At 38.5% G+C, this 13,616-nt stretch overlaps 1 protein-coding gene across 1 annotated transcript in view; it reads right to left on the bottom strand.

Moving 5' to 3' along the window:
• The window catches only part of USP43 (ubiquitin specific peptidase 43), a 116,888-nt gene that overhangs the window by 40,169 nt on the left and 63,103 nt on the right, over positions 1-13,616 (bottom strand). Inside the window, exons 7-8 of the mRNA XM_036766591.1 lie at positions 11,855-11,993; positions 3,531-3,642 (exon numbers count right to left, since the gene is read on the bottom strand). Of these exons, the coding sequence (XP_036622486.1) occupies positions 3,531-3,642; positions 11,855-11,993 (251 nt within the window). The remainder of the gene's footprint in view (positions 1-3,530; positions 3,643-11,854; positions 11,994-13,616) is intronic.

Genomic DNA, 13,616 nt, shown 5'->3' with positions numbered 1-13,616 from the left:
TTCTGGCTCCTGCTGATAAATCCATTCCTGGAAATCCATTTATGAAGTCTTTTTGATAGGACAGAAGCATAAATCTTAGTCACGGAATTATCCAAGGCAGTGCCTCCAGTTGTAAGGCAGGTTCTTATTGCCTTTCTTGTGAATTAAAATGGTATTAGCTGCCACTCCTCCAGGACATAATTATAATTCTGTATCATATTAAAAATGATTGCTAAAATATGTCTCTCTGGGTTGACCTTCTTCCAAATCCAATATCTAATGTCATTTGGTCCAGAGCCTGTGTTATTGCAGCTTTCAAGCAGTCTCATAATTCAATAGGAGTGAACAGGTCCAAGAATGAATTTTCTGTATCAGCGGGATATTGTGACTTAGTATTTGATCATGCAAAAAACGTGAATAAAGCAGCACTGGGTACAAATACTTTTTAAAAACATTCATATAAAATTGCTCTTCATATTTGACATGCTGATGAGGCTTCATGGGTTATTCATCTAAAAGCATGAGGGTGACTAGCTCCATATAGTCTTTGCAACCAGGCTGCTTCTTCCACAAGAGTTAATATTTTTTGGCTTAAAATTTGTCTAAACAGCATTACATTTACAATCCTTCTGTACTCTCTTAACAAAATCTGATAAAATATTTTGAAATTCTGGTCCATTTCTATAATTCTTAAAATTTTCAATCTACTCTTTGTGAAAATCAGACAGATGTGGATTGATAATGAATTGCTGGGTAGTGCTCTACAATTTAAAATATTGTCAATGGTTTTCCCTTTCAGCATTTCTGTTGGTAATTTTGACACCAACATCACTATTTTCCTATTTCTTGAGAGACGTGTCCTGGGGTGGCAAATTCCTTTTCACCATTATTTATAGGTTCCCCACCCCTGAATTCTATCATCACTGAGAAGCTGCTTCTCTAGATTACTTTCTACATTTTCATGGATCTTAAATCATTAACTCCTAACTGCTGACTTTCTATGACTGTCTGTGGATCCTTCCAAAGTCCTGGAGGGAGGCAGAACTTGCCTTTTTAACATGAAATGGGGCATATGAGACATTTTCACCAGACATAGCTCTTCAGTGGGTACTGACGTAGATGGGATTACCGACTTTGTTAATGGCATTAGATTGGACAGTGGTATAGCCCTTTGTTGGTGCTTCCTGCCTTCTTTGAATGGTATAGAATATTACTTGGCACTCAGTATATCAACAAGCAAGCTTATCCATGGTATTTTCTTAGGTATTTTGGTAAATCTCCATGTCTCATAGCATGGAACTTCAGTATAGCATCCCATATCTGACATTTAAAGTTTACATCCAATAGAAAGTCTATTATACAGTTTTCCAGACTGGCATTTGCTTCATCCAATGTCACTGGTCGGAAGCCAATTTCAAGTTAAAAGTCTAATTTTAATAATATAAAAATTCTGGTTTCAAAATATTAAAACCTGTCCTTCATAACTGTAGCCTAAACCTAGGGTGATGATAATAATAATACCTACTCCTAATTTATCCTATTTCTTATATATCCTGACATAGCCTTATATATCCTTCCAGCTTTCTCTATCCCTAATTCTTTCCCTGTCACCATCCCTACCACTAACCCTTCCCATATCTCTAAAACTTTTCTTAAAAACATTATCCCTATTCTTTACCCTAGTCTATTCCTGATTTTCTATCCCTATTTCTCTCCCTACTAATTTTTATATTATATATATATATTTATATGTATATAGACACTAAATATGAAATTTGATCCAAAGTAGGTACACAAGCTATCATGGAACAACCACACAAAAATACAAAATACCAAGCAGTATGATTACAGAGCAAGTATTTCTATCCTCATTTTACAGATGAGAAAACTGTGGCCCTGAGAGGTTTTTCCCAGGGTCACAGTATCTGAGGTGATATTATAAAAGCAAGTATCCAGACCCCAAGCAAAGTGTTCTCTCCTCTAAGTTGAGAACTGCCTCTGTGACCTACTCTGGGAAAAGAAGCCAGATAGTACAATTTGAATTTTACCACAGAGATCCAGTATAGCAAAGATTCATCACTATCAACAGATATTCACTGGATGCCCACTATGTATGTGCAAGGGGCTGGGGGTTAGTGCTGTGGGGACTATAGAGATTCCTGCCCACAACTCCAAATCTTTAAAAGGTAATAACCTTGGCACAACAGCAATAATAGAAAGATAGTGTGGTATAACAGAGTTTGAGCTGGCCACATAGCCGGAAGTCCCTTTTCTGACATATGCTGGCTACGAGAGCCCAGGAAAATCATAGCCTCTCAGTGCTCTATTTGGAGTCATAGGATCTGGTTCTAAATCAGATATTTGCAACCTGTTTGGCTACTCTGGCCTGAGTCTTCTTGTGTGGATTATGTTGTATGATCTCTAAGATCCTTTCCAGGTCTAAATTCATAACCTCCCAACAAGGTTGTGGACAGCAAGGAAAGACTTACAGATAGGTACAAAATGACCCGTTCATAGGTACAAGTGAACAGCCACATCATTCGTGATAATAAAAAGACATAAACAAAATACGTACTCCAAATTAAGGAATGACTCCCCAAACTGTGGCATATTAATGTCATGGAATACTAATACATTGCATGGAATGACTGATATGAAGAATTTGGGGAAAGACTGAAAAGTTTACATGAAAAGATGCAGGGTAAAGCTTCCAGAAACAAAAGAACAATATGTAATAATAATGTGGTATGAAGTCAAAATTAAGAGGAAATAAAACTCTATAATCAAAAGAATTCTTAACCTTTTTTCAATGGCATGGACCATGTGGTCAGTGGGTGAAACCTATGGATAGATCCCATTTCAGGATATTTTTAAAGGAATTCAATTATATTGAAATACAGTTATCAAAACATTAGGAAAGAAAAAGCCAAGATCCAGACCCCAGCTTGCAAATCCCTGTTCTACAGAGGAAGAATTTTGCATAGACCTGAGCATGGTTAAAATATGCTAAATTGTGCAATTATGATTTGCAGATAACAAACTGAGAATCTAACACCACCAAGTTCAGACTGTTTTCTCATGAATTCTGAGTGCATTTTCTAAAACAGGAAAATAAACTTTAAAAAAGAAATGTATGGCCCTTTAAATTTGAATATAATCATTAATCTTAATTTTTCACAGGAAAATAAACAAGGACAGAGGTTCTAGTCCTTGTCATTTTAATTAAAATTTAATTTAAAATTTTATTCTCTTAGAATACTAATTCCACAAAAGGTTAATACTATGGTGCTGTGCTGATGCAATATAACATTCAAAATTTATCCTTTACTGATATATGTCTAATGCTATAATAAAAATTTGGAAAGTCTGAAATCCAGCTCCTTAATAAAGGGTAAATGCTACATACAGCCCTTACATGAAATCATAACATCTTTTCCTATTTCATAAATAACAGATATTATGTTGAAAAGAAAATATGAGTCTAATCAGTTAGCAAATTATCTCCTAATTTTCCAAAATCTGGTCTGTATGTTCAGAAGCCCCATACCAACCTGCACTGGCACCTCCTGTTTCATTAAATAGCGCATTTTATTCAAGATCTGTTGTTGGAGCTGGTCCCAAGATATAGCTCTGTCTTCTCTCATTAGTAAAGGTGGACCAAATCTGTAGAAAGACATACAGAAGTTTCTTTCAATGATATAATAACCAACCAAGTGTAAGAGCGTTTTAATTGTGTGATGTTTATCTCTCTCAAGCTCTCGTCACTAAAACACTATCTTTAAGTACAGTCCCTTTCCTGTGATAGATATGGCCAATAAATACATTTTGACTCACTGCATAGATACGGGGCAGATATTTTCTACATGTTTTTAATCAAGCATCTTTGAGCTATGGAGAAATACAAAAGGAGAAGAGGCATATAACATATAACTTGAAAAGGCTATATGCTTCAATGGCTCTATGATTATCTCAAATGCTTCAGCTTGTAACCAGTACATACTTTCTCCTATATACATCATATCCTACTGCTAAAAGGAGGTCCAACCAATTATATATATATATATATTGGTGGCCTTCCTCTAGACATCTCATTATTACAGGGATACCAGTGGAAAATATAGATTGCCCATCAGTTATCCTTTGCTCCTGTTATGCAAACAGTCTCCCGCCTTTTTGTAGTTCTGTATCTCTCCGATGACACCCTTTACACAGTATTTTTATGACATTCTTCATTGGTAATATACTATAGTTTATTTTTTCTCACCACTTGGATGACTTGAAATTCTGTAACTTGCATCATGAGAAGATTACTGTTCCACTGATCGACTTTTTTATGTTTTATTCAGTGCCAGATACTCTGGAGGGTTACTGCTTTGAGTATAGTTTGAAATTTTGTACTTCAAGGCCCCTTCCTTCCCACTTTTTTTCATTGTTTCCTTTGAGATTCCTGACCTTTGTTTCCTTTAGACCACCTCAGTTCAGGCCAAGACTATTTGGTCTCTCCCATCAATCCTCCACACATCTACAAGGTCTATTTCATTCTCCTCCTCAACATACTCCAGTGGCACCCTATTACCTCTAGAATGAAATGCAAGCTTCCTTCTTTATTTTAAAGCCCTTCATAGGTTGGCTCCAAATTTCTTTTCTAGTTTTATTATGCATTACTCCATGAGTCCTACAATGTGGTCCAAGTAGTTTTCTTGATGTTCCTCACATGTAACCATCTATTTCTCATCTCTACAACTTTTTTATAAGCTGTATTCCATGCTTGGGAATACATTCTCAACTACTGCTATTAGAAGCCTTAGTTTACTTCAAAGTTCAGCTTAAATGCTTTCCTAAAAGGCTTCTATTGATCCCTGCAGCTACTAGTGCCTCATGCCTAAGATGCCTTATATTTATTTCGTATTGATTTGAATATATTATCCATGCTGTCTCCCCTAATAGTACGTAAGCTTCTTTTGAGAAGGGATTGTTTCTTTTTTGTCTCTTATTCCAAGTGCCTGGAAAATAGGTGTGATGATAGATATTTGAAAATTCATTTGTCACTCTGAAAATTGTGTTGTCTGCAGTAGAGATTTTTCTGTATATTGCTGGTTTGATCTAGCTTATCAAGACTGTAATGTTAGAGTACAAATATGGTAACCCTGTTGTCATTAATGGAGAAAGGAGTTTGTAACAGTATTGCTGAAACATCTTTTCTAGGTCTGCTTCTTGATAGTTCTGTACTGGGCCAAACATAAAAAAGAAATAGGGCAAGGGAGTGCAACTGCCTTGGGCTTAAATTTTACTGAATCAAAATAATGAAAATTTACATTTATAAAGCTTTACATAAATTTGCCATACATAAATTTATACCATACACCTTTTTGCTGTTGTCATTTTGTACTTAATGAGTCCTGTCTGACTTTTTGTAACCCCATTCGGGGTTTTCTTGGCAAAGACTAAAGTGGTCTACCATTTCCTTCTCCAGCTCACTTTACAGAGGAGGAAACTAAGACAAAAAGGGTTAAGTGACTTGACCAGGGTCACACAGCTAGTATGTGTCCGAGGCCAGCTTTGAACTCAAGGAGATGAGTCTTCCTGACTTCAGGCCTGGCACTTTATCCACTGCACCAACTAGCTGCCCTGCAGCTCCGTCATAGAATCATAAAATGTTAACACTTGGAAAGAACCTCTAAGATTAGCTACGTAGTCCAATTTCTCATCTTACAGATGAGACAAATGGAATTTATGGACAGGAAGTGATTAGCCTAAGGTCACACACATAGTTATCACCTAGCATGTGACTTAATTTGCTAAAATTCTCATTTTGGTGTCCCTATCTCAATTGTCATAGCAATAAATGCAATTGTATACACATCAGAAAGAGTCAAAGGAGTAAGACAAGGTACCCACATCTTACACCGGGGTCCTCTTTTTACTACTCCACCTACCCTGAGAGGGGGCACAGAGAGAGGTAGTCACCTGAGTTAAACTCCAGACAGGTGATTTTGGCAGTGGGAGAAAGGACTGGAAAAGTCGCGTTTGTGGAATATCAGTAGTGATGGCGTCCAAGTAGGGGAAGAGAGAGTGCACGGCCAATAATCCCATCATTTTGAGAAACTTTGGGGAATGTTTGTACCTCTTTTTCCTTTTGGCCAATTCTGCTTTTTAAGGAGTTCTTCTCCTCAATGGATTTTTGTTTTTCTTTGTATTGGCAAGCAAAGTGGGATTTTTGCTGCACTGAATGGGCGTTGAGTTCTAGCCAATCAGATGTGCGTGAGTTTCAGCCAATCAGAGACTTACATGTGGCTCTAACCAATCAGATGCGGGCTAGAACTGTATATAAGGAGAGCCCAGAGTGTGAGAGAAGCAGACGCAGAGAAGGCATTGAAGAAAAGACATGGAGAGAGCTGTCAGCATTGAGAAGAGACAAGAGAGAGAGCCAGCAACAAGAGAGCTGCCAGCATTGAGAAGAGAAGAATAAAGAGAAGAGGGGAAGAAGAATGAGCTGTGAGCATTGAGCTGAGAGGAAACCTAAAGACCTGGCAAGAGACCTAAGAGAGTTGAGAAGGAAACCTAAAAGAGCTGAGATGAAGCCTTTGAGAGCAGAGAGGAGTCTCCAAGAGTGCAGAGAAGCTGTTAAAGTGAACTGAGCTGTTGACATGAGGCCTCTGGCCCTTGGGGGTGAATTGGGATGGTGTTGCTGGTAGTAGGTGTTGTTGCCCTGTTAGGTTTTGTTTTCACAGGGATAGAAGCTGAAGGCAGGAACCTGTTGTTGGGCAGGAGCAGAAAGAGTCTGGAGTGGAGCAGTCCCCATGAGCTGAGATCTGGAACAGGAGTACTGCCTACACATGAGTCCAGGCAAGAGCTGGCAGTGGTGAGCCCACAGAGGAAGAGGTATGGGACTTGAAAGTTACCTTAGGGTCAAGATGAGAAGAGGACTTTGCTTTGACGCTTGGTAATGATTAAAGATGTGTTGTGCTAGGTAAGACCCTAGCCTGGGACCCCCTGCTGGGCTGCAATGATATATACAAGGAAGTGTGATGTCCTTACTGGATGCAATGATACATACAATGGAGGGAAACTTGAGGGACCTTGGGGAGGCCATGCCTTTACTATGCCATCTTGGGAGCTGTATTTCTTATGAATTCATTGTAAAAAGTAAGAAGCAGGATATTGTTTGTTAAAAGAACAGCATGGTATCCTGAATATCTTGACTAGAACTAATCCAAAAATTATGTTTTAGAACATTTTTAGCTTCTTTATAACTCGGTTTGTGTGGAGAGTATCACATTCATAACTTTGACTATCCTTATTACCTGAATGTTAGAGATTACTAGAAACACTAATCCCCTATATTTTCACTTTCAAAAATCTCAGATGGGGGGGGGGGTGCATAGGAAGTCTGGTTAACATCACCTTCACCTGTTTCACACAAATCTGAAGGATTTACTGTCCATGTCATTGACCATAAATTGTAGAATATTTCACACCAATTCTCCTGTACTCACATTCTTCCCAAACCATCTGAAACAACTGTGAACAATAAATTATAGGAGAGTGACTGCAGCAGGTGGTTCAAGCCTTGAAAACATAACAAGCATAGTGATTGATGGTTTCTAACCTTGCAATTCAGTGATTTTTTGATGCCACACTAATTCTGGATTTGTTTCAAAGGATTTCATCAACAGAACACATAATATTTGGGGGCATAATTTAATGTGTCACAGAGCAGCAAAATGAAGCTTGTTTTTCATGCTAAAACTTGTAAATCAAATGTTAATCAGAATTTTTCTTTTCTAAGGCAGCCTCTCTAGAATGTGAAAGAAGTGCTCTCCTAACCAAACACCTACATCTTACGCACTGGGATCAACAAATACAGATAGAAACAGTGTATCGTAAACATTGATATTTCTAAGAGCATTACACATCTGAATATCTCACTTCTCATGACTGTAAATCAGAAGAAGTAAATTTTTCTTTTTTATTCAAATACTTTACAACAGCTCTTATGGCCCCCCAATCCCCAAGGCTTCTCTTCTCTAGATTAACATCTCCAGGTCAAAATTTTTCACCATACTGGTTGCTCTTCTCTAAACACTCTCCAGCTTTTTAATATCCTTGCTAAACCAGGCCACTCAGAATTCAGTCTGCCAAAATACATTTACTAATTATCTAATTCAAGCATAATTTTCTATTCCAATTATTTTCTTTGGTTTGCACAGGGTGCCTAGATCCTGCGCTACACATTGTGTTTGTTGATGGCTTGAACGTTCTGCAATTCTTTTTCTTCAGCTTGTTCATTATTAACGTAGCTTGATACTATTATTTGATCTGATTTAGTCTCTTCATGGCATCAACTATTTTATTCCACAGCTCTCTCTAGTACTTTACAGGTTTATTTCTACATTTTAAAAAATTCAAATAGGATAATTCCCCTTTAAGGTTTTTTTGTTCTTTTTTGGTTTTGCCAGCTGCCTTTCTGAAGGCTGTAGTCCACCTGACTTTATAAGAATAGCGTTCTTTTGTTAAAGTTTTTATGGCATTTTGTTTTACAAAACCTGAAAATCTTTCAGGAGTTGAAGCTGAACATCATTTGATGTGATTGAAAATGCTGCCCATAACCTCCTTTCTGGCTGCCATACGTATATGGCTGACTCATTTTTATCTTTTAGTCCACTAAAACTCCTAGACCTTTTAAAGAATAACTGCTATCTGTTGACACCATTACTACTTACAAAGCAGATTTTTTTGCACCCAAGTGCAAGACTTAACACTTATCACTACTGAATAATCATTCTACTAGATTCAACCTAAATGCAGAATCTTCAGATTGTCAGCATCTTTTTTATTCTATTTTTACTCTATGTTAGCTATCCTGCCCCTGTGTTTACCCTCCAGCTTTGTGACATTTCATGAAACATACATCATCTATCCCAACATTTTAGGTAAACCAAGTCATGGCAAAGAATATTAAGGGGCCAAAATAGACACCATGGGGGGGATCCTCCACTAGAGGCCTAGTGCCACAGTGACTTTGGATGACTACACCTTAACTGTTGTTGTTAGTAGTTTAATCAGTTATGAATCCATTAGATTGTTGTCTAATTTAGATGTCTCCTCATCTCCGCAAGAAAAGTATGAGATATTTTATCAAAAGCTTTGCTTAAAAATCTAAGTAAACTATAACCACATTCCCCAAATCTACTAGTTCAGTAATCCAGCCCAAAAAAGGAAATGAGGTTAATCTGGAGTGACCTAATGAAATCATGCTGGCTCTGCTTCCCTTTCCAGATGTCAGTCAACCATGCCTTTCAATGATCCACTCTCAAATTTTCCTAGGAACTGAAGTCAAACTCACTGATCTATATTTTTCAGACTGTTTGCTTTCCTTTAAAAAAAAATTGGGACATTTGACACAGTAATCTTATGATACCTTTCCCCTTACAAATACCACTGACGATAATCACATCTGCCAGTTCTTTTATCTGGTCCAAGTGAATTCATCAAATAGGGGTTCTTTTACTATCTCCTTTTTTATGAGTATCAGCTTCCTGTTGGTCATTTTTGTTATGTCATTTCTAGCATAAAGTTAATTCTCCTTGGCGGAAAAAATAAAAGCAAACATTGTTTCATTCACCCCAAGCAATGGTCCTACTCCCTTCTTGGATTCTCCTTTTTCTCCCAATATAGTGTGGGGTAGGGTGGGGGAAGCCTATTTGTTGTCCTTCCCTTCCCTTGCTAGTTTCAGGTCATTCTAAGCTGCTACCTTGACTTCATTTCATTTTCTGCACATTTCTTTTAAAAATCTAAGTTGGTCGACAACTTCCTTGTGCATCTGCATCTCTTCAGACACATCCCATTTTCTTCTCATTTGTATCTTCACAATGTCATTCTTGAATATTTTCCATCCCTTCTGGACTGACTTTCTCTGATTCATTTTACTCCGTAAGTACCTGCCGATATTCCTCCACTCTACCCCTTCTCCTCAATGTTCCCAATGTCTGTCAAAAACCATGACTGAATAAAAAGCCATTGTGCCTCCCAACAAAGTGGTCCTATCAAAGATCAATGACAGATAGCGGAAAGTTGTCAACGACAAACATTAACCGGAAGAATTATTCCTTTGTCTTCTATAGACTGAAAAATATCATAGAATCACAGAATTTGAGAGTTGGAAAGAACCTTAGTGTCCATGTAGTCTAACCTCTACATGAAAGGAATCTCCCATCATAACATACCGCCTGCATACTCCCACATGGGGGATCATGCCAACTTTCAAGGCAGCTCATTCTACTTCTGGACAGCTCTAACTTTTAGGGAGGACTTTTCTGACATAAGCCTAAAGTTGCCTTTTTCCCACCTTCTCCTCTCTAGAACCAAATGTAAGTTTAAGCCTTCTTCCACACGTAGCTCTTGAAATACTTGAAGACAGCTATCATGACAGTTTGCCGAGTTCTCTCTTCACCAGGCCAAACAGCCCTAGTTCTTTCAACTTATCTTTATCAATGTCCTCCTGAAACCACTGTACCAGATGCTTAAGCCACAATACTCTAGAGAGCTCTGATGAGAGCAGAGGATAGTGAGGCCATCACCTCTCTACTCCTGGAAACTATGTTCCTCTGAATTGAGCTCTTTGTAATCACAAAAAAACTGGAAACAAAGGAGATGCCCATGTACTATGGGATGGCTAAACAACTTACGGTATGTGAAGGTAATGCAATATTACTGCGCTATAAGAAATGAAGATGATGAATACCCAGAAGAATAGGAAGGCTTATGATGTGAAATGGAATAAGCAGAACCAATAAAATAATACCTAACAATATAAATGGAAACAAGAACAACTAAATAACTGAACCTAAATGCTTTAAAATTAGAATGATCAAGCCTAGGCCCAGAAAAGACTTATGAGAAGGCACCACCCATCTATAGTGATGAGGGAGGGACTTTGGGTATGGAATACCACATATAATGTCAAACTTTCTGAACATGTTGGATAGGTTTGCTGAACGGTTTTTCTTTCCTTTTAAAATCCTTTGTTATAAGAGATTATCCTCTGGAAGGGAGAGGTAGGGAGCAATGTACTAGAAAATGTAGGTGACGTAAAAAAATCAATTTAAACATTTTTTTTCTAGAAATCTAGTACTCCTTTTTTTGTACACCATAATATCACTCCACTTAGATATTGCTTTTCAATAGACAACCTGTCAAAGCCTCTGATGTGGATCAGTACACCTGCTTTTGCTGGTGGTCCACAAGATGAATTGTAAGGTGACTCTGATGGGAGATTCACTTAACCACTATGGAACTCAATTCCTTAGGTGATCTTCCAAGAACCAAAGCCTATTGCTTCTTCATGCTCTTAGAGTTTCCATCACATTTGGGATTAGATGATGAATAGCCGTGCTATCCATTCATACACAAACACACACACACACACACACACACACATATTAAGCCAACTAAAATGAGCCAACTAGGACATGAGCATTTCAAATGTGTTTACTTACTAGAACATTCCTAGAACTTTTCTGTTACACATCTGGTGGCATTAGCTTGACAGATGCCTTAAAATAAAATTGTTAAGCAGAATGAGGTTTTTGACAGTTTTAAAATTAGCTTCTTTGAAAAAAGCTAGGAATCTACAGGTCTGCCAAAGAACAAGGATCTTCTGTGTTGGATGGCCTACACTGGATGTGTCTGTGTAGCAATTTTTCACATTGCTTTAAGCATAATATATAGATTACAGGCTATACCCATAATTATTTATATAGAATTTTATCAGGTAGAATACCAGTCCTTTCCAAAAGAAGCCAAAAATGTCAAAAAATCCCTAAAACTTCGAAGCTGATTTTAGAAAATGAAAGAAACCAGAACTATAACACACCTTTTAGCTTTTTGTCCTGACTCCACCAAGTTACAAAGTAGAAGTAGCACTTTGCTCCCATTCCCAGAAGGCAAAGATTCAGGTCCCAAGGTAGCCATCTGGACTTGGTGCTTGTTGAACTGAATACTGGATGGACAACCTAAAAGAAAAAATGCATATAGGAAATGGAAGTTTGTATGTTTATATGAATTGCTCTACTGGGTTTAACTTCATGGTCTCCTCATTCTAGAATTCCATTTCAAGTAGCAGGGAGGCAGTGAAAAATAATAGGAGAGATAAAGAGGGAGGGAGAGGCAGAAGGAGAGGGAGAAGGAAAGGGAGAAGAAGAGGGAGAGGGAGAGAGAGAGAAGGAGAGGAAGAAGAAGAGGGAGAAGAAGAGGGAGCGGGAGGGGGAGGAGAGAGAGATCTGAGGCCCATGAGCTACATGATCATGGACAAGCCACAACTTCCGGGCATTTCGAGATCCTTGGTGACATTTGCATTACCTACCCTTGTAAAGTATTAAAAGGAAAGCATATTGTAAACATGAAAGCACAGTATGTGAACTGTTATTATTAGCAAAGTGGGGAGGGAATAAGCATTTATATAGCACTTATTATGTACCAAATACTGTGCTAACTGCATTGCAAATATTATTTCATTTCATCCAACTTGCAAATTTGAATTTCAAAAAGTTAGGCTTTGCTTAATAGGAACATATCAGTTACAGCAGCATTTCTGGCTTTTGTCAAATAAAATAGGAATTAGCTTTAGAAACCTAATACCTACACCACACGCCTTGTATGCAAGGAGACAACATCGTTAGCTAAGAATAAACAAAGTGCTTCTGTTTCATTATTATAGAATTTAGATGTTTTTAGTTAATGGGATAATATATACATGTGTGTTGTACACACACACACACGCACAGACTCCCCATGGCTGTTTGAACCTGCAAAAACTGCCTCAAAAGTCTTTCACAATACTGGCCCAGCATAAGGCCCTCCAAACCTAATCCTCAGCCAGGGCAGAAAGAAGCAACACAGCTGAGCACTCACCTACAACCCCAAACAGATCTATTAAATATACCAGGGCAAATCCAGAAAGTCAGAGTGAGTCCTTTGCCTGGCCCAGGTTGGCATAGGAAGACAGGCAGAGGTGTGCAGGTATGAAAGATGGGGTCGGGGCAGCAGCATGCAGCAAAGCACAGAAAACTTCAGTGCCCAGTACACCAGCACAAAAGGAAGTCCTAATGGCAACAGGTGCCAACTGGCACCTTTGTGATCCACTACACAGCCCTGGGTCACAGATCTAAGGCAGAGTGAGAAAAGAACATGTGCATAGCCAGGGCATTATCAGGCTGGGAGGGCCTGGTGGTGTACAGATACGGGAGAAGTTCAGAAGCCAGCAGTATCAGTGATGTGGTTCAGATCCCCAAGCTCTGAATACAGTCTCACTTCCAGCACCTAGTCCAGTCTGCAAAGAATAACCAAGGTGGGAAACCCATGCCAAATGGGAGCCTACAATTCTGTCACATTAAACCAGCAGTTTTCTAGCCAGGGCATAAGTCTAGCAGCATGCTACTGTTGCTTAGACCCAAACACAGGTCAGGAACTTGATGGGCTGAGACAAGGGGGAAGCAATTAGACTTTGCCCTGGATCAGACCCTTTTGGAAACAATAAAAATTTAAAGGGTCAATTTGTGAGTAGTAGCTGCCCCCCTTCCTGGGGGGGGGGGGGCTTGTTCCATTTGGGCAATGTTACTATTTCCTCCTCTTCCTCT

The sequence above is a fragment of the Trichosurus vulpecula genome, chromosome 7, assembly GCF_011100635.1.
Source record: "Trichosurus vulpecula isolate mTriVul1 chromosome 7, mTriVul1.pri, whole genome shotgun sequence".
Classification (NCBI taxonomy): Eukaryota; Metazoa; Chordata; class Mammalia; order Diprotodontia; family Phalangeridae; genus Trichosurus; species Trichosurus vulpecula.
The sequence above is the reverse complement of the archived record's forward strand: the minus strand, read 5'-3'. Positions and strand labels throughout refer to the sequence as shown.